Below are 27719 nucleotides of genomic sequence, written 5' to 3' on the forward strand. Positions count from 1 at the left end.
TTTTAAAGAACGATAGAATCACAAATGAACGTAATCTATAAAAAAAAATTAAAATGGACAATAAAAACATCTATACGACTATAAAATAGACCACTTGCAACAAAATTGCCTTGGGGGTAGAAGGCAGAGGATGGTGGTGGAGGGTTGCTTTTCAGACCGGAAAGGTGTGACTAGCGGTGTACTGCAAGGATCAGTGCTGGGTCCCTGCTTTTGGAATTTATATGAATGATTTGGATGTGAACATAGCAGGTATGGTTTGCAATTTTGCAGATGGCACTAAAATTGGTGATATAGTGGACAGTGAAGAAGGCTACCTCAGAGTACGATGGGACCCTGATCAGATGCACCGAGAAGGGGCAGATGGGGTTTAATTTATATCAATGTGAGCTGTTGCATTTCGGTTAGACAAACCAGGGCATGACTTATACAGGCAATGGTAGGGCCCTGGGGAGTGTTGTCAAACAAAGAAACCAAAGGTTCATGCGCGTAATTCCTTGAAAGTGGAGCCATGGGTGGACAGGGTGGTGAAGAAGGCATTTGGCACGCTTGCCTTTATTGGTCAGTGTATTGAGTAGAGGAGTTGAAATGCCAAGTTATGGACGCAAAGAACAATGGTGAGGTTTTAATAATTCTGCATTCAATTCTGGCCTCCCGTCTATCAGAAAGATGTTGTTCAACTTGAGATGGTTCAGAAAAGATTTACAAGGATGTTGCCAGGGTTGGAGGGTTTGAGCTAGTGGGAAAATATTAAATAGACTGGGGCTTATTTCCCTGGTGCTTCAGAGGCTAAGGAGTGACTTTATAGAGGTTTATAAAATTATGAGGTGTATAGATAGGATAAATAGCTTAGGTCTTCTTCCGTCCTTTGGGGAGTCCAAAACTAAACAGCGTAAATTTAAGGTGAGAGGGGAAAGATTAAAAAGACACCTGAGGGGCAATGTTATCATGCAGAGGGTGGTCGATGTATGGAAAGAGCTGCTAGAGGATATGTCAGAGGCAGGTACAATTACAACATTTAATGGATGGGTACATGAATAGGAAGGGTTTGGAGAAATGCTGGCAAATGGGACTAGATTAGTTTAGCATATCTGCACGGTATAGATGAATTGCACTGAAGAGTCTGTTTCCACACTGTACAACTCAATGACTCTATGACCCTATAATGACCGTTTGTTGATGACAAGTGAGTCAGGACAATTTATAGCAGTGAATAGAGAAATGGCAGAGACACTAAATGCTTACTTTCTGCCTGTTTTAATGGACAAAGAAACGCGAAATCTCTTAGTATTAGCGATTTAAGTGATGAGAGAGAAGAAGTTGATGAAAATTAGTATCATAGAATCTCTACAGTGTGGAAACAGGCTCTTCGGCCCACAAGTCCACACCAACCCTCAGAGCATCCCACTCAGATCCATCCCCCGTAACCCATGCATCTCTGAACATTATAGGCACTTTAGCATGGCCAATCCACCTAGCCTGCACATCTTTGGACTGTGGGAGGAACCCAGAGGAAACTCACGTAGTCATGAGGACAATGTGCAAACTCTACGCAGACAGTCGTCTGAGGGTAGAATCAAAACCAGGTCTCTGGTGCTATGGAGCAGCAGTGCTAACCACTGAACCACCATGCCACCAATAGTAAGATTGTACTAGAGACATTAATGGGCCTTAAGGCCAATAAAACCTTGCCATATGATGGTTTACATCCCAGAATGAAGGAGGTGGCTATAGAGATATTCGATGCATTGATGATTATCTTACAAAATTCGATACAGTCTGGAATGATCCCTCTGCTTTGGATGGCAGCATACATCACCCCATTATTTAAGAAGGAAGGGTGAGGGAAAACCACAAAGTAGCGACTTTCCAGCCTTAAAGCAGTAGTAGAGGAAATGCTGGAATTTATTATAAAGGATTGGGTAAATAGGCACTTGCACAATGATAATGTTCTGATTGGATATATTCAGCATGCATTTGTGACTGGGAAAGAGTGTTTGCCAAACTTAGAGTTGTTTTTGGAAATGTAACTAACTAATTGATAAAGGAGAGTTGATGGATGTAGTATACTTAGCTTTCCAGAGGGCTTTGATAAGGATAGTTGCAGCGATTGTTAAGGTATTTGTGGTGACCTTTCAGCAATCACTGAGTCATGGAGGGTTCCAGAATACTGGAAAATGGCTAATGTCACACCCCTGTTTAAGAATGGAGGGAGGTGGAAGACAGGAAAATGGTGGCTGCTTAATTGTTATTGTTAAGATTTTAGAGCCCATTACTAAGGATGACATTTTAGATTACTTGGCAGTGAATGGCAAAGTCCAATTGAAACAAAACAACTGGAAATCATGCCTGACACATCTGTTGGAAACCTTTGAGGGGGTAGAAAGAAAATTAAACAAAGGAGAGCCAGTAGATGCAAAGTATTTGGCTTCGACAAGGTGCCATACAGAATGCTACTGATTAAGATAAAAACAGATGGTGGAGGGGGCAAGTTAAGGGAAAGAAGATTTCCTGACTGGCAGAAGGCAGGGAGTTGGATAAAAAGGAATTTGTTTTTCCAAAATGACAGCTAGTGACTGTTGCAATTCCATAAGTCAGTTCTGGGGCCACAACTAATCATGTTATATATCACAAAAGTCTAGTTAGAAAAATTAAAGAACATGGGACAGAAGCTAGCATATTGGCATAGATTAGTGTTGCTAACAGACAGAAAACAGAGGGTAAATTTTAGTGGATCACTGTCATCTTGGCAAGCTACGAATGACAGCTAGAACTATGACTGGAAGAATCTACATCACTCCACTCCAAACTCTACAGACCTACTCCCCAACACTTTGGCCCTAAATCCCCAGGCAATTCATGGATGAGTGCATGAATAAGTAAAGTTTAAAGGGATATGGGCCAAGTGCAGGCAGGTGGGATTATTCAGTTTGGGATTACCGTCGGCATGGACTAGTTGGACCAAAAAGTCTGTTTCTGACTCCATGACTCTATGGCTAACATCTATGGAGCTGCAGAACTTATTGTGATCCACTCCTTGGACTACAGAGTCATGGACCCAGAGTGAGAACACACCAATCAGTGCCTGACCCTAGCCAATCCCCTGAACTGATACCAGAGGCTGACTTTCACTGTTGGGACCTAGTGACTGACAAGTGTCTCTTCAGACTTCAGTGAGGATTACTCCTCAAATGCTGAAGAAAAGTATAGGTGAGCAGATTCTATACACAGGGGCACAGACAGGCATTTCTGTGGCTATGAGTGAGACTTCAGGGTGGTGTTTTGCCTCCCTGGGGCCAGAGCCAAGGATGTCTCTGAGCGTGCACAGGATGTTCTGAAGGGGGCGTATGAAAGTCCCTAACGGTACTAGTAACACAGGCAGAAAGAGGGATGAAGTCCTGCAAAGGGAATTAGGTAGAAAGTTGAAAAGCATGATGTCTAGGTTTGCAATCTTGGGTTTATTCCCCATGGCACATGCTAATGAGGCCAGAAATAGGAAGATTGAATGAATTGGCTAACGAGCTGGTAAAGGAGGGAGGGCTTCAGATATCTAGATCATTGGGATCTCTTCCAGGTCAGGATCCACAGAAGGATGGGTTGCACCTAAACTGGAGGGGAACTAATATCCTTGCAGGAAGGTTTATTAGTGCCAGTCAGGAGTGTTTAATTAATGTGATGGGGGTTGCAGGAACCAGACCAGTAGGTCAACATGTGGACTAATTGAGGAGAAGCTACAGTTTAAGTCAACTAAGCCTTACAGGAAGAACAGGCAGGGCTAGGTAATAAACATGGCAGGTCTGGCAGTCTGAAGTAGATTTATCTTAATGTAGATGAGTTTAGAGCGTGGATTATTGCATTGGGCTACATATGGTAACCATTATAGAGACAAGTTGAGTGGAGGGCACAACCAGCAACTCAACACTCCAGGGTCTAGATATTTCAGATGAGGCAAAGAGGAATGGTAAAAGGGTGGTGGACCTTCACTACTGATTGAGGAGAATGCCACAGCTGCGCGAAGATGGGACATCCTGCAAGGCCATACGGGTTGAACTCTGGAATAGGAAAGGTGCAAGTACTAAGATGGGCTTATACAATAACCCTTCCAAAAGCCAGCAGGAAATAAAGCAACATATGTGTGTGCAAGTCATGTAAAAACACCAGGGCTGATTTTAACTTTTGCAGTATTTACTGGGACTCCCTTCGTGTCAGGTGTTTGGATGGAACAATATTTTTTAGGTGCATCCATGACAAACTTCTTTGAAACAAAATATAAATAAGCCAATCAAGGAAGGGGTCAAACGAGACCTTATATTAAGGGAATGAGCCTGCTGGTTATTGAATTTTCAGTGGGGATGCATTTTGGGAACAGTGATCATAATTTCATAAATTTCTAAATAGTATTGGATAAGGATAAGACTGACCCTGCGGTCAAAGTGCTAAACTGGGGGAAGGCAAATTATTACTATTAGGCAGGAACTGGGAAATTTAAGTTGGAGGTAGATGTTTGAGGAAGAATCAACATTTGACTTCTGGGAGTCTTTTAAAGGCCACCTGATTGGAGTTCATGACTGGCATGTTCCAGTGGAGTTGAAGGATAAGGGTGGCAAGATTTGGGAACCTTGAATGATAAGACATATTGAAAGTTTGGTAAAAACAAAAACAGGAAGAATACCTAAGGCTTAGGAAAATGGAATCAAACAAGACCCTAGAGGATTATCAAAGAAGCAAGAAAGAACTTAAACAAGGAATTGGGAGGGCTAAAAGGATCCATGTAATGTCCTTAGAAAGTCAGATTAGGGACAGTCCCAAAGCATTTTAAACTTATAATAGAAGTAAGAGGGTAGCCTGGGAATTGATAGTTCCAGTCAAGGCAAAAAGGTGGAAATTTATATGTGCAGCTAAAGGAAACGGGCGAGTTCCTTAATGAGCACTCTGCATTGGTATTCACTAAGGAGAAGGATATGGATGGTGGTAGAATTAGGGAGGAGTGTGTTGATATTCTGGGGCATTTAGCTATTAAGAAGGAGAAGCCAATAGGTGTCTTGAAATACTTTGAACAGATAAGTTCCTCGGCTCTGATGGGATCTATCCGAGGACATTGAGAAAGGGGTCAAGGGAGGAGAGTGCTGGGGCCTTGACAGAGATCTTTGATTCCACTTTAGCCACAGGCGAGACCCCAGAAGGCTGGAGTACAGCCACTGCTGTTCATTTAAGAAAGGCAATTTAGAATATCTAGGAAATTATAGGCTGGTGAGCCTCACATCAGAGATAGGAAAATTATTGGAGGAGAAGATTCTTAGGGACAGGATTTACTTGTGTTTGGAAAATAATGGACTTATTAGGGATAGTCACCATGACTTCTTGGGAGAGGTCTTGTCTTACTAATTTCAGTGAGTTTTTTGAGCAAGTTACAAATATAACGATTGAGGGTAGGGCAATGCATGTTAACTACACTGACTTTACTGAAGCTTTTGATAAAGTCCCTTATGATACAGAAGTTTAAATCACATGGGATCCATGTGATAATAAAGTGTGAAGCTGGATGAACACAGCAGGCCAAGCAGCATCTCAGGAGCACAAAAGCGGACATTTCGGGCCTAGACCCTTCATCAGAGAGGGGGATGGGGAGAGGGAACTGGAATAAATAGGGAGAGAGGGGTGGTGGACCGAAGATGGAGAGAAAAGAAGATAGGTGGAGAGGAGCGTATAGGTGGGGAGGTAGGGAGGGGATAGGTCAGTCCAGGGAAGACGGGCAGGTCAAGGAGGTGGGATGAGGTTAGTAGGTAGGAAATGGAGGTGCGGCTTGGGGTGGGAGGAAGGGATGGGTGAGAGGAAGAACAGGTTAGGGAGACAGAGACAGGCTGGGCTGGTTTTGGGATGCAGTGGGGCAAGGGGATGAGCTGGGCTGGTTTTGGGAGGCAGTGGGGGGAGGGGAAGAGCTGGGCTGGTTGTGTGGTGCAGTGGGGGGAGGGGACGAACTGGGCTGGTTTAGGGATGCAGTTGGGGAAGGGGGGATTTTGAAACTGGTGAAGTCCACATTGATACCATTGGGCTGCAGGGTTCCCAAGCGGAATATGAGTTGCTGTTCCTGCAACCTTGGGGTGGCACCCTTGTGGCACTGCAGGAGGCTCATGATGGACATGTCATCTAAAGAATGGGAGGGGGAGTTGAAATCCTGCAGTGCCACAATGATGCCACCCGAAGGTTGCAGGAACAGCAACTCATATTCTGCTTGGGAATCCTGCAGCCCAATGGTATCAATGTGGACTTCACCAGCTTCAAAATCTCCCCTTCCCCCACCGCATCCCAAAACCAGCCCAGTTCGTCCCCTCCCCCCACTGCACCACACAACCAGCCCAGCTCATCCCCTCCACCCACTGCATCCCAAAACCAGTCCAACCTGTCTCTGCCTCCCTAACCTGTTCTTCTCTCACCCATTCCTTCCTCCCAACCCCAAGCTGCACCTCCATTTCCTACCTACTAACCTCATCCCACCTCCTTGACCTGTCCATCTTCCCTGGACTGACCTATCCCCTCCCTACCTCCCCACCTATACTCTTCTCTCCACCTATCTTCTTGTCTCTCCATCTTCGGTCCGCCTCCCCCTCTCTCCCTATTTATTCCAGAACCCTCACCCCATCCCCCTCTCTGATGAAGGGTCTAGGCCCGAAATATCAGCTTTTGTGCTCCTGAGATGCTGCTTGGCCTGCTGTGTTCATCCAGCTTCACACTTTATTATCTTGGATTCTCCATCATCTGCAGTTCCCATTATCACTGGGATCCATGTGAGTTGGTTTGTGGGATACAAAATTTGCTTGATCATAGAAGACATTGGGTAGTTGTGGAGCAGTGTTTTTCTGACTGAGGGTCTTTGACCAGTGGTATTTTGCCTGGATTGGCTTGGCATCTTCGTGTTTGTAATATATAAATGAATTGGATAAATTATAGATAGTCTGATTAGTAAATTTGTAGATGTAATGAAAAATGGTGGATATGTGTGGTGTGAGGAATGCTGTCAAATATAGATCAGTTGGAAAATTTGACTGAGAAATGGCAAGTGCAGTTTAATCCAGACAAGCGTGGTGACGCATTTTGCGAGATCAATTGCACGAGGAATATTGGGTGTAGAGGGATCTTGGGGTGCCTGCCCAAAGCTCCTTGAAAATTACAAAGCAAGTGGATAAGGTGGTAAAGAGGGCATGTGATATACTTGCTTCATCCATTGGAGCATTGAATATAAAAGCTGACAAGTGAAGCAGCATAAGACTTCATATTAGGCCATATTTGGAAAATTGTCTGCATTTCTGGTTCCAACACTAAAGGAAGGGTGTGGAGCCCATGGAGAGGGTGCAATACAGGTTTACCAGAATATTGCCCTGATTGGAGCCTATTAGCTATAAGGAGAGGTTAGACAATTAAGTATTGCTTTTGCTAGAGCTTTGTAAGCTAGGGATGACCTGATAGAAGCATATAAAAATATGAGAGACATGGATAGGATGGATAGTCTTTTTCCATGGTAGAAATGTCAAATACACGAGGGCACAGGTTTAAGACATGAGGGGAAAGTTTAAGTGAGATGTGTGAAGCAAGTTTTTTAAACATAGGGTGATAGGTGCCTGGAATGCGCCTCCAGAGGAGATGGTAGAAGCACACATGATAGCAATGTATGAGAGGCATTTGGACAGACCCATGAAAAGGCAGGGAATGGGGTGATATGGGGCATGCGCAAGCAGATGGGACCAGTTTACAATGGCATCCTTATCAGCAATGACCTGTTCTAGTGCTGTACTTTGTAATGTTTCATGTTTCTTCCATTTAGCTTTTTGTCAATTCTTATTTTGTCTCACAAGGCAGTGTCGGGAAATAGGGTTTGAACTAACAGAGGCCATTAAAGACAAAAGTTCACTCGAAGTCTGGGCTAAGATGCACCTCTTCAACCCTGGGGAGCCCAAACAGCAAGAGAAAAAAAATTAAGGGAGGGGTAAACATCGAATAGTAGCAGATAGCCACAGTTGGCCAGGAGGAGGTAACTGTCCAGAGCCATTTAGTTAGCAGAATCAGCACTATCTGCAGAGAGAGAAGCTCAGTGTCCATTACCAGGCAAGTGCTTGAACGGAAGTTCTTGACCTGAAATGATCACTGTTTTTCACTTCACATACTGCCAAATCTGGTGAATATTTCCAGCTTCTTCAGGCTTTATTTCAGATTTCCAGTGTCCACAGTATTTTAGCCTTTGTCCTATAGGCCAAAGGGAGGTAAGGCCTCTAGGTATTATCACTAGACTATTAATCTGGAGACCCAGGTAATGTTGTGGGGACCCAGATTCAAATCCTTCTGTGGAAGATTGTGGAATCAGTAAATGATGTTTTGACATCAATACCTCAGTACAACATTGAAATCACAATGCTCTATTCAATAAATGTCTAGAATTTAAATTCTAATAATTACGAAGAAACCATTGTCGATTGTCAGGAAAAAACCCATCTGGTTCGCTAAAGTCCTTTAGGGAAGGAAAATGCTGTAGTTACCTGATCTGACCGACACGTGACTCCAGACTCACAGCAATATTATTGACTTTCAACTGCCCTCTGGGCAATTAAGGATGGGCAATCAATGCTGGCCTAGTCAGTAATACCATATCCTGTGATTGAATAAAAATTAGAATCTCCTGGCTGCACTTTTCATCACTCACTCCATCAATTCAGTTGTGTTGCTTCACATTAGCTCACCTTTTGCCGCATCCTCGACCTCCCCAGGCCTTCCTCTTTCTCTTAGAGTTTCACCTTGTTCCACCTTCTCAGCACTCATTCCAAATATTTGTTCCTTACTGACAGGAATATCATAAAGAAAAATTCTCACAAGTTCTGTTTTCTTCCCTCAGCCTCTGTCATTGCATAACATTGGATCTTCCAGTATGTGATGAGCAAACATTAAACACTGGCATGACAGAAAGTCACTTTATAGACCACTATCTGTGCCCTAGCTACCAAAACCGTCTCTCTTCCTGTCACCTAGTTGAAAGTGAAACAGACTGTTGACAACAATAGCCTCATGTATAATTCTGGGACAAGTTCACAATCATATGCTCATTCAACCACTTGCTTAGCATATTCCCATTTCCATCATATTGCTCAACTTGGCACCTGTCTCACCTCATCAGCTGCCACTTATGCCTTCATTATCTCTAAAATTGACCGCTACAACTCACCTGAAAGTGACCTTTCGTGTTTTATCCATGATAAACTCAGTTATCCTAAACTCTGCTGCCTGTGTCCTGACTCGACCACATCCCATTTTCCCATCATCTCTGTGCTTGCTGATCTACATTGGCTCCCATTCAAACATCATCACATTTTGAAAATTTTCATCCTTTTTTCTTTTTAACATCATCAATGCCTCAAACTTCCCTTTGGGTTCCATGCCCATAACCCTTCATGATACCTGCAATACCTAATTCTGGCCTCTTGGGAAACTTTGATTTTAATTATTCCACTGTGGCATTCCTTCACTTGCCTAGGTCTCAAGCAGAAACAAATTGCTGGAAAAAGCTCAGCAGGTCTGGCAGCATCTGTGGAGAGAAATCTGAGTCAACGTTTCAGGTCCGGTGACCATTCTTCAGAATTACACCCAGAACTCAAACTTTGGAACTCACTTGCTAATCCTTTCCACTTCACTTCCTCCTCTAAGGCAATCCTCAAAATCCACCTCTTTGACCATAATCTTAAGTCACCTGACCTAACATCTCCTCACAGGGCTTAGTGAGATATTTTTGAGATGTGTTTGACACTGTTCCTGGAGACCATCTGAGGCCTGTTTATGGTGCTTAATAAATATATGACTTTGTTGACATTGAACTCCTGCACCTTACCAGGATGTTGAGCCTATAATGGGTTCAACAATGATAATCTCAAAACGTGAGGTACTTAATTTGTTTTCTATCTGGACACAACGACAACCACTTCATCTTTGGCACAGATGTTAATGACACAGAAACGCTTAGAAGAAGCAAAAGCTCAGTTACAGCCAACAACCCTCACCCCACTGTGTGATATTTATACAATAATGTTTGAATACGTGGAGACTCTTGTTGCCAAATTAAGGCTATGTTGAATGATTAAAATCACAGACAGAAATTGATGATTGTTTATGTCCTTAATCCAGGCTCTCACCAATGTAAAACTGCACACAACACTATTAATGTTATTTAAAATGATTGCACCAATGCCAGAGACATCTGTTCTTCAGTAAAGGATGTTTTGACACCAATACCTCAGTGCAACATTGAAATCACAATGCCCTATTTGTTAATGCTTGATTAGATTTCCTTACATTATGGAAACAGGCCCTTCAGCCCAACAAGTCCACAATGCCGCTTGAACCATCCCACCCAGACCCATCCCCCTATAACCCACACACCCCTGTACACTACAGGCAATTTAGCATGGCCAATCCACCTAGCCTGCACATCTTTGGACTGTGGGAGGAAACCAAAGCACCCGGGGGAAACCGACACAGACACTGGGAGAATGTGCAAACTCCATACAGACAGTCGCCCGGGGCGGGAATCGAACCCGGGTCCCTGGCGCTGTGAGGCTGCAGTGATAACCACTGAGCCACCGTGCCACCCTAGGGGTTAAGATGTTGAGACACCCTGAAGGATGAGGTTGGTGTATTTTACTAGATTCTTAGAATAACACAGATAGAACCTGATCTTTCTTAGATTTGATGACCCAGTAATGTGCTGTTCAGCATTTTAAAACAGACCATGAACACTGACATTCCAAAAATTGACTCATCCTATCTCAATATCTGCCTTCACTACCCATGAAAAGCCACTTTAGTTTCCTAAGTAATGCTCAAACATAACTCATTCCCAAATCATTTCCATGAAGGAAAAAAAAGTCTCACTAACATCTTAACGCATTATAACCATGAACCTTGAAAAGGTTTATAAATGTCATCCCCACCTCGAGACTAAAATCTGCCTTTTTACTTGCTACCATCTGTTGCTTGAAGTTCCAATAATTAATTTTAACCATGGTTATTAATTCAATTTATTTCCATTCTAGGCTTGTATTTCAGTCTTCAGGCAGGAGAATGTACCTTTACTCTGCTGCTACTATGTGTTATAATAGCAAGAAGGTGAAAATAATGCCAATGGCAGTCAGAAGTGGAAATGAAGCTACCACTGGATTTTATGAGAGTCACAATCCTGGCCTGCCGCTAGCTTAAAGTTCAGGGTCAATCTACGTACCTTCCCGATAGCTTATCTGCAGCAATTTAACACGGGGAGCATTATCAACAGCTTTAAAGCAAGACCTTGGTCTCTGCAGGACACCCATTTTAGAAAGCTGCCCACTAATCGACACCTCTGTAGACCCACCAACACCAGCAGTAGCATTGGCAATTGTAGGGAGCTTCACCGTGCTAGGGATCTCAAAGAAATCTGGTCTTCGGTATCTCGTAAGAAAATGATAGGGGTCAAGAGTAGGCCATTCAACCCCTCAAATCTGCTCCTCTATTGAGTTCAATATCCTAATCCTACCATCTCCTAATATTCCATTTCTCCTTTAGCCATAGAGCAATACCCATCTCTTTCTTGAAAACACAAAGTATTTTGACCTCAACCACTTTCTGTGGTAATAAATTCCACAGGCTCCCAGTCGCTGGGTTTCTCCTCAACTCAGTCCTATGAGATTTACCCCTTATCCTTAAACTAAGACCTCTTGATGAGGGGTTTGAGGTGTGGTTCAAGAGGCTGGGATGGGAACTGACGATATTTCCTTAGGGCATAATTCCCTGTAAAAGAGGCTCTTCACAGCAATTAGGCAGACCAGTCGGGGAGTTAAAGGCTTCTCATGGGATGTGCTACCCCCTACCCACCCCAGTCACGGATGAAATATCAGGTAGAGATGGAGCCCATAAGTGGCCACGAAATGATGATTTCATGTTCTCAATAGCTCCAAGAAAAGTGTAAAATCCAGTCCTATGCTTCTTGGACACTAAGCTCTTGGTTGCAAACTCTCTGCAAAATGATTCTGCCAGGTGAATTGGACAAATGCAGAAAAGAAACATATTTACCATGCTAAATTAAGACAGCAGGGGAATAAGATGCAGTCTGTAATATAAATGTATCACATTATTGACATTTCAGATGAATACCTGTCACAAGGAAACTACACGTGCCAGCGCCAGCTTCATTGATTATGCTGCAGTTGTAAACTCCATAGCTGTCTTTGGAAAGATTGTCCACTCTGATCTGCGTATAATCTTGTGACTCAAATCGTCCCGTTAGTAAAATCTTATTGCCCAGCTTCCACTCGAAGGTCAAAACCCGGGTTGGGTAAGCTTTCAGTACTCTGCAGGTCATGGTAATGCTCCTGCCTTGACCCTGTCGAATCTCCAGAAATGTAGGGTCCACGCTTGGTGGGTCTGCAAAAGGGAAAGACAGGCCTGAATCAATGTGTTAATCTTGTGATAAAATTTCTTCATGGTAAACAGAAAACGTAGATAAAGTGCCGATTAAAAAAAAAATTCAAGGAAGTATCCAGTGATGTAGCCTATAGAGATGACTATGAACAATTAGCAATATATCCAATTAAGACATATAAAGGGAATGATATCCTTTCAAGAACAAAACTGATTGAAAAAGAAGAAAAAGCTGCATTTTACTCGCACCTTATCAAATTTATCAGAAATATTTAGAAGTATTTTAGAAATTTTAACCAGAATTTGCTGAAAAAGTGCATTTGATCAACTCACACTATTATAAATCTGTACGTTGACCAGTGCATGGTGTTGAGGAAGAGATACCATATAAAGTTTTAGCAAATTAAGCTGGAGAAGTAGAGGGAGTGGAAATGGGAGAACAGTTTTATAATAATCATAGTTTGGACAGTTTTAAGAAATTTGTGGAACAGAACAAAATAGAACAAGAGTCAAAATTCTACTTTGGGGCAAGGCCAATTTTCTAAGCGTGTAGATTTTGCAAAAGTGCTCTGCAAACAGTTAATTGTAGGTGAATCAGCAGCAGACGGGTGGGAGGCATTCAAAGAATTAGAACAAATATGCTGTCACAATAAAAAAAACATGAAGCATACAAATTTAGCTCCCCCCAAACCCCCCGAATGTTAGGCAGTGCACAGGGTAGGGTAAGTCAGAAGAGGAAAGCTTATGTGTGACACCAAGAACTGAATACTATAGAAAGCTGGGAGAAGCATAGACCATGTAGGGCTGAAACTGGTATGAAAATTAGGAAAGCAAAGGGGGAGCAAGAGAGAATAATGGTAAGCAGAATCAACATGAATTCAAAGATGTTTTATTAATTGAGGAAAGACTCAGGCCAATAAAAGACCAAAAATTAATCTGTGTAGAGGCAGCAGAGATGGGAATAAAGCAAAGACTGTGCTTTCTGTGGTTTTGTGTTTTTGTTGTCATTTATGTGGGTTTAATATTTAAGGATATTTTGTGCCTGTCTTCACAAATAAAGCAGATGATGTAGATGATGTATTTAAGGAGTAAGAGAGAGAATGAGTGGATGTGATAAATATTGGGAGAATGCACATTTTAATAGGATTAGCGTAAATCATCACTGCTGGATTAAATGTACACCATCACTTAAAAGAAGTGAGGGAAGAACTCAAAGAAAATCCGATCATAATTTTCTTTTTTTCTGTTTTTTTAAAATTACCTGCGATTAATTTCATATTTTTTTTTAGTGAGGCAGAAAATGAAGACATCCTTTTGAATAGATTTTATTATTATTTTAATTTCCACCACTAGGAAAACTGTTGTGCGGACAATTGAATTTTTGCAAGCGAAGCCTGAAAGGTCACAGACTCAGATTCATACAGCAAAGAAACAGGCTCTTTGGTCCAACCGGTCCATGTTGATCATGTTCTCAAAACCAAACCATCCCATTTGCCTGTGTTTGGCCTATATCCCCCTAAACATTTCCCAGTCATATATTTATCGAAATGTCTTTTAAACGTTATAACTCTACCCACATCCATCACTTCCTCTGGAAGTGCATTCCACGTATTAACCCCCTTTTATGTAAAAAAGTTGTTCCTCATTACCTTTTTAAAATTTTTGTCCTCTCACCTTCAAAATATGCACCTTAGTTTTAAACTCCCCCATCCTGGAGAAAGACACTTGCTATTCACAATATTTGTGCTTCCCATGATTTTATAAACCTCTTTAAGGCCACCCCTTAACCTCCTTCGCTCCAGTGAAAAATGTCCTAGCCTACACAGTCTATCTTTATAACTCCAGCAACATCCTGGGAAATCTTTTCTGAACCCTCTCTAATTTTTAATATTCTTCCTATAGCAGGGTGGCCAGAACTGTACACAGTACACCAGCAGTGGCCTGACCAACATCCTGTACAACTTCAACATATAATCTGTAATTAAAGGTCTGAGCAATGAAGGCAAGCATGTGAGATGCCTTCTTAACCACCCTGTCTATCTGTGACACAAATTTCAAGGAATTATGTACCTGAACCCCTAGGTCTTTCTGCTCTACAACACGACCTAAGGCTCCAATAATTATGTAGGTACTGCCCTAGAATGTTTTAGCAAAATGCAATACCTATTTATCCAAATTAAACACCATCTGTCACTCCTGAGCCCATTGATCCAATTGATCAAGATCTCCTTGTAATCTTAGATAACCTCGACCCTGCCCATTTTTAGGCTGATGCAAACACAATGCTCCAGTGGGCTTTTTTCTTGTTCCGTTGACTATCTATGATTCTATGAATTGCAAATTATCATAAGCCACTAGATATAGAAACATAAAAGGCTTTAATCCCCTATCAATCCCTGCAGTGTGGAAACAGATCCTTCAGCGCGACAACTCTCCAAAGAGAATCCCAACCAGACTCAACTGCCCTACTCTATCCCTGGTCCCAAAATCCTGTTTTTTTCCATGGCAAATCCACCTAACCTACGTATCCCTGGACAATATGGGATAATCCACCTCATCTGCACATCTTCAGATTGTGCGAAGAAACTGGAGCACCCAGAGAAAACCCACACAGACATAGAGAGAATGTCCAAGCTCCACACAGACTGTTGTTTGAGACTGGAATTAAACCTGGGTCCCTGGTGTTATGAGGCAGCAGTGCTAACCATTGAGCCACTGTGTCACCCTCAGCATGACAAAAAGTACGTCATTTGTCCTTTGAGACTGCTTCGCTATTGAATAAGATCATCCAAATCAATAACCTGTTTCCACTTTCATCTCATACACTTTGATTACTTTAGCACTCAGAACAATATTTTGAAAGTATACTTATTTTGGTCTCATCATTTTCTGTGGCACAGAATTCCACATAATCACCACTCCCTTGGTCATCATTTCAATCCTAAATGTTTATTCCCTATCCTCAGAATGTAACTCCTGGTTCTGGACTTCTCAGTAATCAGCAACATCCCTCTCGATTGATTAATTGATTTATTATCATGTGTACCAAAGTACAATGAAAAGCCTTATTTACAAGCAGTACAGGCAGATCATAGTAAGCAGGATATACTGACCAGAGGTTGCAAGATATAGAACATAGAACAATGCAGCGCAGAACAGGCCCTTCGGCCCCCAATGTTGCGCCGACCTATGAACCAATTTAAGTCCCTCCCCCTACACTATCCCATCATTATCCAGAAAGACTTAGATAGATGTATGCAGGTCACATTGCACAGGGCATGCACTAGGCAATATCAACATTAGCAACATTAACATTATTTGAGTCTAGAGATTCCGTTCATCACTCTAATAATGGCCGGGAAGAAGCTGTTCCTGAACCTGCTGGCGCATGTCTTCAGGCTTCTGTATTTTCTGCCTGATGGAAGAGGTTGTAGATCATTACCAGGGTGCGATGGGTCTTTAATGACATTGGCAGCCTTTCGATAGCAGTGAGCAGTGTAAATGGAGTCCATGGGTGGAAGAGTTAGGGAAGAGATAGGCGCCCTGGTAATGCTCTCCTACAACCTCTTCCATCAGGCAGAAGATACAGAAGCCTGAAGACACTCACCAGAAGGTTCAGGAGCAGCTTCTTCACGGCCGTTATTAGAGTGATGAAAGAACCTCAAAAGCCTCAAATAATGTTAATCCATTTCCTCCACTTCAGTTCATCCACTTCACCAGCACCTTCCACCCCAAACTTAAGTTCACCTGGACCATCTCTGGTACCTCGCTCTCTTTCCTGGACCTTTCTGTCTCCATCTCCATCCAACACCTGGAAACCGATATCCATTTCAAGCCAACCGACTCCCACAGCTACCTAGAATACACCTCCTCCCACCCACCTTCCTGAAAAAATGCCATCCCCTATTCCCAATTTCTTCACCTCCGCCGCATCTGCTCCCAGGATGAGGCATTCCACTCCCGGACATTTCAGATGTGCTCGTTTTTTCAAGGACTGCAACTTGCCCCCCGCAGTGGTCGAGAACGCCCTCAACCGTGTCTCCCGCATTTCTCACAACTCATCCCTTACACCCTCTCCCCACAATAACAATGAAAACAGAATCCCCCCATCCTCACATGCCAGCCCACCAACCCCCGGATCCAATGCATCATTCTCCGACACTTCCAGCATCTGCAATCCGACCCCACCACCAACGACGTTTTTCCCTCCCCACCTTTTTCTGCTTTCTGGAGGGACCACTCTCTCCGTGACTCCCTTGTCCACTCCACACTCCCCTCCAGCCCCACCACGCCCGACACTTTTCCCTGCAACCGCAGGAAGTGCTACACCTGCCCCCATACCTCCTCCCTCACCCCCATCCCAGGCACCAAAAAGACTTTCCACATCAAGCAGATGTTCACCTGCACGTCTGCTAATATGGTATTCTGCACCCGCTGTACCTGTTGTGGCCTCCTCTACATCGGGAAAACCAAGCGGAGGCTTGGGGGCCGCTTTGCAGGACACCTACGCTTGGTTTGCAATAAACAACTGCACCTCCCAGCCTTGAAACATTTCAATGCTGCAAGGCGCTGTACTGTTTTGTAATATACAAAAGCAACAGCCAATGATTTTATTGAAAGTTTTTTATTGAAATCAATGATTTGATAACAAATGGCTTCTGATATTCTAGGCTCAGTTCTGTGATGTTAGTGAGAATTCCAAATATCGATCTAATAAAGTTATCTGAACCACCTCCAACATATTTACAGCCTTCCTTACACAAGGAGAACAAAACCGTACACATTAATGAGATGTTGTCTCAGCAGTGCACTGTATAACTGAAGTGTAAAATCCTTTCTTTAATGTTCGATTCCTCTTGTAACAAAGTATAGCATTTAATTAGCCTTCTTAATTACTTGCAATACTTGCACACTAACCTTCTATGATTCGTGATTAACTAGATCCCTCTGCACCTCAGAATTCTACAATATTCTTTTTTGTCTCTTTGGTCCTCTCATCTGGCAATTTCTCCTAGCTTGACATTCAGCTGCTAAGGTGTGGTGCAATCACCAAATCAGATCATGGAGTTTGGGCTTTAGGATCACTTGAAGATGTCCCATCTACCTTCCTTTCTGTTTCTTGTCAATCACTCACATCTTATTCTTCCCTATTTTGGTAAATTGGTATTCCTCCTCAGAGTCATACAGCATGGAAACAGGCCATTCTGTCCAACCAGCCCATGATGACCATGATCCCACATGCATAATGATAGTATAAGGCAGCGGTGGAGGTTAGATAGACCTTAGGTTTTGGGTAAAGGTTCGGCACAACATCGTGGGCCAAAGGGCCTGTACTGTGCTGTACTGTTCTATGTTCTAACTGCCCCTCCTACTCCTCAGACGACATGTCCATTCTGGGCCTCCTGGAGTGCCACAAAGATGCTACCCGTAGGTTGCAGGAACAGCAGCTCATATTCCGCTTGGGAACCCTGCAGCCTAATGGTATCAATGTGGGCTTCACAAGCTTCAACATCTCCCCTTCCCCCAATTGCATCCCAAAACCAGCCCAGCTCGACCCTCCTCCCTAACCCGTTCTTCCTCTCACCTATCCCCTCCTCCCACCACAAACCTCACCCCCATCTTCTACCTACTAACCTCATCCTGCCCCCTTGACCTGTCCATCCTCCCTGGACTGATCTATCTCCGCCCTACCTTCTCAAATACACTCACCTTTACTGGCTCCATCCCTGCCTCTTCGACCTGTCTGTCTCCTCTCCACCTATCTTCTCCTCTATCCATTTTCTGTCTGCCTCCCCCTATCTCCCTATTTATTTCAGAAACACCTTCCCCTTCCCCATTTCTGAAGAAGGGTCTAGGCCCGAAATATCAGCCGTCCTGCTCCTCTGATGCTGCTTGGCCTGCTGTGTTCATCCAGCTCTACACCTTGTTATCTCACATTCTCCAGCATCTGCAGTTCCTACTATCCATGGGTGGCAAGTTGGTTTCCGTGATGGTCTGGGTTGTGCACATTGCCTCCTGTAGTTTCTTACAGTCTTGGGCAGAGCAATTGCCATACCAGGCTGTTATGCACCCAGACGGCATAGTTTCAGTGCTGCATCTGTAGAAGTTGTTGAGGGACCTTATGGACATGCCAAAATTCCTGGGCTGACTGAGGAAGAAGTGGTGTTCTTGTACTGTCCTGATTATCACATCTACGTGGGTAGTCCAGGGAGGGCTTGAATTTAGTCTTTCTATTCCTGTTATAATCTAACAGATTTCTGGAAGTCCACCCATCTTTTTTCGCAACTCTAGCGCACATTAGCCCTAACCAAGCCATTGTCCCTTCATATGTCCTGTGTTCACAGGAATCGGCCTTTATCCTTTGTGGCACTCCCTCTATAGGAAAAATACCATTTCTTAGATAAGGAGACCAAGCTGCAAACAATACTCCAGATGTGGTCTCACCATAGCCCTGTACAATTGCATTTTTGCTTCTGTACTCAAATCCTCTTGCTATGAGGCCAATATACTATTTGTCTTCTTCACCACCTGCTGCTTCTGTAAGCTGATTTTCACAGTGAAAAGGACACTCTAATCTTTTTTTCCTCTCCCCCTTTCCCAATCTATGGCCATTTCGATAATAATCTGTGTCCTTATTTTTGCTACCAAAGAGCATAGCCTTACACTTATCTACATTATAGATCAGCTACCAAGCATTTGCCCGCTCACTCAACTTGTCTGAATCACACTGAAGCATCTCCACATCCTTGCCATAGCTCACCCTCTCACTCCATTTTATGTCATCTGTAAACTTGAAAAGACTCATGCACAATTTCAATGTTAGCATGAGAAAAATGGCATTCCATCCCAACCTTCCCAGTCTTTCACACAGATGTTGCAATTGCACATTAAGTTCCCATTAGAGATTAAGTCTAATGGTTCACAGAATAAGTAATCTTTTAAAGATGTATAAAGTGTTAATGACTCTCATTCAAAATTGAGCTTAGAATGTAAATAATTAAAAGTTTAGTATCTCATCTTTTAAACAGTAAGTAGTTGGAAATTTTAAAATGTCAAAGCTTTGAACATTGAACATTTTTTCTCACTTTTCTTTCTGTCTCCTTGTTTTCTCTACACACACACACACACACACACACACACACACACACACACACGCACACACATCTATGGGGTACATTTATAGATACATTTAATTTTGTTCACAACACATGCAATTTACAGTCAATGTGGCGTTTTATATATTCCTACTTTAGAAATAGAACCAGTCTGACTACAAACTAAAACACAAATAGATTCTAAACAAGGCCTCACACCAAACATGCATTATCCGACCTAAAATGTCAACTCTTCTTTATACTGATAAAACTTCTGGTTCTCTCAGGACAGTGACTTGAAAGGAAATTGCAGATATTAATCAATTAAAACATTCTACTGATTAAAAATTTAACAAGCACCTGAGGTTTGTTTAATACAGTGGTGTGACCCTTTGATCTTTTACTTATAAATTTTCTGTCTGGTACTACCTCTCTCACTAACACCTGAAGAAGGAGCAAGTCTTAGAAAGCTTGTGATTTCAAATAAACCTGTTGGACTATAACCTGGTGTTGTGTGATTTCTGACCATGTCCACCCCAGTGCAACACCAGCACCTCCACATCATCTCAACTCTTTAGCTGTTTTTTTGACCCTAATTTAACAGCATATACATCCCCTTTAATTCATCCTCTTCCTCTTTTACTTCTCAATGCTTACATTTAATTGATTGTAGACATATGTCTCTGTTTCCATTGCACACCAACTGTTCCAGGTTCTCTGCTGCCTGCGTTCACCATCATCAGCTCAGTCCAAACAAGATAGATGGCAAATAAAATTGAAATGAAATGCACAGGGAAGTCTACCTGACTCAGCATATCACAAGATGATGCACTCTAACAAATTCCAGCCAACAAAATAACCAGTTACTGTGCCATATGTAAATAAACACAACAATTTTAGACAAAACAAAACGCTCAAAACAGCAATAATGCTGGGTGGAAATTGATGACCAGAATGCTGAGAGTGTAATTTTTGTAATGGTTAAAATGCGGTTGAGTCCCAGATTAGACTTGCACCAGCATCCATTTGAAGAACAGTATTTTTGACATATACTGAACTGTACAATTAGATCATGCCCTCAGATCTTGGCATGAGGCTTGAACTCAATCCTCAAACTCAAAGGTGAGTGTTTAATGGTGGTTTCAACCTTTTCAGTACGAAGGCACACTTCAATGAGACAAATGATTCCACAGCACACCCACGTTTTTCAAATGTACTGATTGCACAGAAACGTCACATTTTCTTGCACTTACTATGGTCACACCCACTTGTTTCAGTGTTGAACAATTTACGTACTACTCAACATGGTAGTCTCCATAGCCGAAGGTCTTGGAGAGGAGGGACAAAAATGCACAAGTCTCGAGGCTAGACCTTCCATGAAGACTTGCAGCAAAACTCATGACAAAAGACTGTGCAGTAACCCAAGGAGCCCCAGAAGAAAATCCACCCTGACCTGAGAGACCCAACTTTGTGGAAGAGAGCGAGCTTTGCGTCGGAGAGGAAGGAGATTCCAACAGCCCAGCTTAAACATGTGGACCATTCTGGGTAATATTTCCTCTCAGAGAGATTGGCTAGATAAAGAGTAAATATTGTGGGGGTCTGCGAAATGTTCACATAGCGTTTTCAATAAGGACTACGTTGTTTATAAAATCAAGTTGAACTAGAAACCAAATTTAGTGTCCTTTTGTCTGCCTCGCCAGCAACAGCACTTGAATAAAGTATTGGAATTTGCTTGAAGAGTCCAGAACACAGACAACATCTATTTGACATTGATCATTCAAGGTTATTTGTTATGAGGATGAGTTTGGCTATTTCGTTTGAAATATGATGACTGTGCCTATAAATAGAATGTATAATTTTAACTGTCTTGTTCCTAATTTTAAATAGTGCTGTCAAAAAGGGCTTTCACTTCTCCATATCAACCTTGCATTTTCATAGAGTCCCTACAATGTGGAAAGAGGCCATTTGACCCAACAAGTCCACACTTCCCCTCCAAAGAGCATCCCACCCAGAACCATTTGCCTACCCCTGCATTTCCCATGATTAACCCACCCAACCCAAACATCCCCGGGCACTATTGGCAATTTAGCATGGCCAATCCAACAACCCTGCACATCCTTGGACTATAGGAAGAAACCAGAACACCCACAGGAAACTCACACAGACACAGGGAGAATGTGCAAACTTCAAAATGGCAGTTGCCCAAACCTCAAACCAAACTCAGGTCCCTGGTGCTGTGAGGCAGCAGTGCTAATCAGTGAGTCACCGTGCCGCCCATATATTCAGGATATTTTCCTTAACCAAAATTAAGAAGAAACAAAACTTTACTTGGCTCTGGAAAATTCTTGTGCCTTTACAACAGTAATATCAATAGAGTGATGTTTCTGTAAAAGAGGCATGTAGTGCGCAATATTTAAACAAAACTTCCTGCTGACTTTACAACGCAATTCTGCTATTTTCCATCATACCTCATTTTCATCCCCAACCTATTGGTCATATAAAAGATTAAATCTTTCACAATGACTCACTTCCATGATCAGGAATATTCTCATAGAATAAAATCAAAACATTGAACTCCCTACAGTACAGGTAAATGCCATTCAGCCCATCAAGTCTGCACGGACCCTCCAAAGGACATCTGACCCAGCCAACCACATGCCCCCACCTTGTCCTTGTAACCCCATATTTATCATGGCTAACCCACCTAGCCTGCACATCTCTGGATACTGTCTGGCAACTAGCATAGCCAATCCAGCTAACTTGCACATCTTTGGATGGTGGGAGGAAACCAGGGCACAGCAGTGCTAAACAGTTCTAATCTGTACCGGTGCTCTACATCTGCTGTGATTTTAATTTAAATCTCTTATGTAACCGGTTATAATGGTATGGATTTTCCAATGGCTGGACAGTCATTTCTGAAGTGTAGATCAGAGTTGCTGATGCCAATCCCGCAGAATTATCATTGTAGCAGCCTCAGAAGGAGTTGCGTGGGAAATTGAAAACTCCACTGGGCAATTCCCATGAAACTAGAATACTCTGCAAGTATCCATGGGAGAATGTTGAAGGGGCTGCTGCAGTAAAATGAGTAATTAAACCAGCTAACATATTAAATAATTGGTCGAACTTCTGAATAATTATTAAATTGACACACCAAACCTCTGGCAGTCCTCCCCTAGACCCTGCCATGACAACCCCACTGCACTCCCAGAACCTGATATTGGCTTTGCGACAGACTGTGCGTTTGCAGATTTGATACGATAAATTTGTTTAAAATTCTGCATACATGTGGGCACGCATGCATGCAGAGTTGTGAGTAGTGCCAGCAAACACAGGCTTATTTTCCTTGGCCTTTTTCCCATTATTTTGGATCTATACCTTCTAAAAATCAACTGTCGAACCAATGGAAACATTTTCTTTCCATGTGGAAAAGCAGAGACAGGTAAAGGTTTCAAAAGTAGATTGGATAGTCTTTTAATGGAAATAAACTTGCAGGACTATAGGGCTAGATCCCAGGAAGGGGACTGGCTGCTTCCCCGAGAGTCACCATGGATTCAGTGGCTGAATGGCCTCCTTTTGTTCCATAATTGACTCCATCAATTTGACCTTCATGATTTCGAATGCCTCTCTTGAATCTCTGCTTCAATTTACTCGGCTCTGACTAAAATCTGGCCATTCTATTCTCGACTTGATATTTTAATATAAGAACTTCTTTTCCTTCGTCAGAATTTGAAGTCAGTCATGCTAATTAGCTTTACAATTCTTTATTCTGCCAGCTAGGAGGGAAACGACAATAAAACAATTTCCATTTATATAACATTTTTAATGTATTAAAATAGTCTGAAGCAATTACAAAGATGAAAAAGGGAAGATTTGCATTTATATAATGCCTTTCACAGCCTTAAAACACCGCAAAGTACTTCTGAAGAAGGGTCTAGGCCCGAAACGTCAGCTTTCCTGCTCCTATGATGCTGCTTGGCCTGCTGTGTTCATCCAGCTCTACACTTTGTTATCTCAGATTCTCCAGCATCTGCAGTTCCCACTATCTCTCACAGCTAATTAAGTACTTTCAAAGTGTAGTCACTGCTATAAGTTAGAAAATATGGTGGCAAGTGCAATGTGATAACGGCGAAATAATTTGTTTTACTGATGTTGTTTGACAGATAAATAATGGACACAATATCAGTAATAACACCCTTACAATAATCAAATAATCAAAAGATGCTGGAGAATTTTTTTTCGGTTTCTGCGGAGAGAAAAAAAGAGTCAATATTTCAAACCCAATTGGCCGTCTTTAGAACTACAGATGCTGCTAGACCTGTTGAGTATTTACAGCACTTCCTATTTTATTTCAGATCTCTGGCATTTGTAGCATTTGGTTTTACTTGAAGTATAGCTCCTTTGCTCTTTTTCAAAACAAGTAACTTGTAAATGCTTAAATTCACCGGAGAGAGCAGACAGGATTACAGTTTAATATCTCGTCAAAAGACATCATCTCTGACAATGCAACACCCCATCAGTACTGCACAGGAGTATGAAAGATGAAGCTGATGATAAATTGAGAATCACAAAATTATTACAATGTATGCCATTCAATATATCATATCTATGCCTGATCTCTGAATGAGCAATGAATCTTGTCTCATTCTCCTGCCTTCTCCCCATACCCAGACCAAGCGTTCTTTACAGATAAAAACCCAGTTTTCTCTTGAATACGCTAATTGAATGTGACTCCATTAACTCTCAGGCAGCTCATACTCAGTTCGCAACAAACACCTGCACCTCCCAGCCGTGAACCATTTCAATTCCCCCTCCCACTCCTGAGATGACATGTCCCTCCTGGGCATCCTGCAGTGCCATAATGATGCCACCCGTAGGTTGCAGGAACAGCAACTCATATTCCACTTGGGAACCCTGCAGCCCAATGGTATCAATGTGGACTTCACAAGCTTCAAAATCTCCCCTCCCCCTACTGCATCCCGAAACCAGCCCAGCTCGTCCCCGCCTGCCTAAACTGTTCTTCCTCTTACCTATCCCGTCCTCCGACCTCAACCTGCACCTCCATTTCCTACGTACTAACCTCATCCCGCCCCCTTGACCTGTCCGTCCTCCCTAGACTGACCTGTCCCCTCCCAGCTCCCCACCCATACTCTCCTCTCCACCTATCTTCTCCTCTATCCTCTTCGGTCCACCTCCCCCTCTCTCCCTATTTATTTTGGAACTGTCTCGCCATCCCCCTTTTCTGATGAAGGGTCTAATCCAAAACGTCAGCTTTTGTGCTCCTGAGATGCTGCTTGGCCTGCTGTGTTCATCCAGCTCCACACTTTGTTATCTTGGATTCTCCAGCATCTGCAGTTCCCATTATTTCTCTCTCTCTCATACTCAACCTTAACAACCTACTAAAGGTGGTAGAGATTTCTCCTCACATTGCCATTCCTTCTTTTCCACTTATCTCAAGTCTCTGCCCTGCCATTCCCAATCCTTCCACCAATAGGAACAATTATTCCCTATCTATTTTGTTAATACCTATTCAGATTGATACTATTTGATAAGCTATTTAGTTCCATACCAGTTTTTATGAGCTATGTTATGGCTTAGAACAAAAGGATTCTAACAATGTGGATAAAAAAATTTGATGGGAAGCAAGGAGCTGTAAGTTTCAAACTGGAAGAAAGTTTGTAGTGAAGTTCTCCAGGCAGTGGTGTTGGGATACTTGATCTCCTGATTTATATAAGGGAAGGACCAACTCCATATACACAGCACAGTTTCAAAATTTATGGATCATACTAAATTTGGAAGCATTGTGAACAGTGAAAAAGATGGTTTAGAACTGGTGCAATGGGTGGAAAAGTGATTGATGTGTTGCAAAAAATTGTAAAAAAAAAGTTTAATATTGGAAGTGTGACTAGCTTCTACAAAATTCACAAGAATTCCAAAGAATCAGCACTGTTGAGTGAAGAGATTCCTCTTCATCTGAGTTGTAAATCATCTAACTCTTATTCAGAGATTGCCACCCTTTGGACTTTCTTTGGATTTTGACTTGCTATGCTTTAATGAAATCACTAGTCATTTTTCTAAACTCTAGAGAATACAGAGCCAGCCTCCTCACTGTTTTTCTCATGGGATAATTTTGCCAGCCTAGCAGTCAGTCTGGCAAACCTGCATTGTACTCTTTCTGGCAAAGAGAAATAAAAACTACAATATACTCCAGGCATAGTCTCACCAAGTTTCTCTATAATTGCAGCGAAATTTTTCTTTACTTCACTAAACAAGTCTTTTCGTAATAAAGAGTGATGTGCCACTCGCCTTCCTAATTGCTAGCCGCAGCTGCAAGTTGACTTTTAGTTGCTCATAAGCAAGGAAATCAAGTTGTCTTTATGTATCAATACTTCTGAATGCCTCACCATTGCATAATTTATGTTTGTACTATTTAACAAATTTCCCATCCATAAATCTATGTTGATTTTGCACAATCAGATCATTATTTTCTAAATGTCCAGTTATCACTGATATTAGGCTAACAGATAGTCCTTGTTTTTTCTCTCCTTCCTTCCATAATAATGGGGTTAAAGTTGCTACCATAACATGACCGTAACATTTACAAACTATAGATATTTGGATGATGATTACCAATATATCTAATATCCAAACATGCACCTCTTTCAACATTCTGGGATTTCAATTATCTGGCACATGAGATCTATTAACTTTAAGTCCCATTCACTTTTCTTTCACTAATACTACCTTCTATCACCTCCACATCCTTGCTAGTTTCTTGGTTCCCTCATATTCCCTGTTTTTTTTTTAACCTGTTTTTTCATGAAGACAAGCACAGAGAACTTGTTTACTTTCTCTGTCATTTCCTGATTTACTGTTATAAATTTTCCTCTCACTGCCGAGGCTGGGTTCAAATATTTCTTTGCTAATCTTTTCCTTTTTAGATACCCATGAAAGATTTTTAAGTTTCCCACTCGTTTACTTTCATATCATATTTTTTTTAACATCAGTTTTTTAGTCAACCTTTTCCTGAATTCTAAATTGCCCTAACCCTCATGCTTACTACCATTTTTTGAAACTTTGTAAGCTTCTAATACAGCTTTAGTGAGCAAAGGATGAAGCATCATTGGACCCAAAATGTTAGCTCTGCTGCCAGACGTGCTGAGTTTCTCTAGCAATTTCTGTTTTTGTTTCACAATAGTCTTGTTAAATTGCATTTTGAACACTAACTTCACCAGCAGAAATGTAAAGAATTTTGGATAATTCTTTAAAAATCAAAATTTATTTCATATTTGAATTAAAATTGCTTTAGCTATTGTGTCATGAATGCAAATCATATTACTGCTATTTTCGGTGTTGAGCAATTTGCACATTGTTCAAAGTGGTAGTCTCCTGTTTGAAACTGATCACTGAAGGTGAGCAATGGTTAATTAGTTTTCTTACTGTGGTTTTATATCTTAAAGGAAGATAAATTTGTTGCATACCACACATATACTATTTAAATGCTAGCCATTACCTGTCTATTGTCCTATCTTTCAACGCAGTTCCCTGATCTACCACAGCTCATCTGTCCACCTCCTGCTTTCAATTGTTTCCTTTGTTCAATTTAAGAGCCTACTTTCAGATACAATTACAAGATTCAACCACAGCCCGTGCTGAGGAAGGGTCACCGGACTTAAGACGTTAACACTGTTTTTTCCTACACAGATGCTGCCAGACCTGCTGAGCTTTTCCAGCCACTGTTTTGTTTCCTGATTTAGAGCATCCACGAATCTTTGGGTTTTTATTCAGATTCAGCTACATGTTCAAACCTGATGTACAGTTCTAGCAAATTATTGTCACTCTTCTCTAGGTACTACTTTACATTTGGATTATTAATTAGCCTCACCTCATAGATTGGAGAGTAGATAATGTCACTCCAATATTCAGAAAGGGAGGTAAGAGAGAAAGCAGGGAATTATAGGTCAGTGAGCCTCTCATCGGTAGTGGGAAAGATTCTTGAATTCATTATCAAGGATTTTATAGTAGAATGTTTAGAAAGGAATGGCAGGATCAGACAGAGTCAGCATAGATTTATGAAGGGGAAAAGCATGCTTAACAAATCTGTTGGAAGTCTTTGAAGATGGAACCAGTAGAGTTGACAAGATGAAGCCATTCGATGTGGTATATTTGGACTTTCAGAACGAGATTAATGTGTAAGATTAA

The 27719-nt window shown here is 41.9% G+C and overlaps 1 protein-coding gene across 2 annotated transcripts in view; it reads right to left on the reverse strand.

The window, feature by feature from the left end:
• Window positions 1–27719, reverse strand: part of mdga2a (MAM domain containing glycosylphosphatidylinositol anchor 2a) — an 871663-nt gene that overhangs the window by 281030 nt on the left and 562914 nt on the right. For both annotated transcript variants that reach the window (XM_048538415.2, XM_048538414.2), the window contains one exon: window positions 12160–12429. In XM_048538415.2, coding sequence (XP_048394372.1) covers window positions 12160–12429 — 270 coding nt within the window. The remainder of the gene's footprint in view (window positions 1–12159; window positions 12430–27719) is intronic.

The sequence above is a fragment of the Stegostoma tigrinum genome, chromosome 10, assembly GCF_030684315.1.
Source record: "Stegostoma tigrinum isolate sSteTig4 chromosome 10, sSteTig4.hap1, whole genome shotgun sequence".
Taxonomy (NCBI): Eukaryota; Metazoa; Chordata; class Chondrichthyes; order Orectolobiformes; family Stegostomatidae; genus Stegostoma; species Stegostoma tigrinum.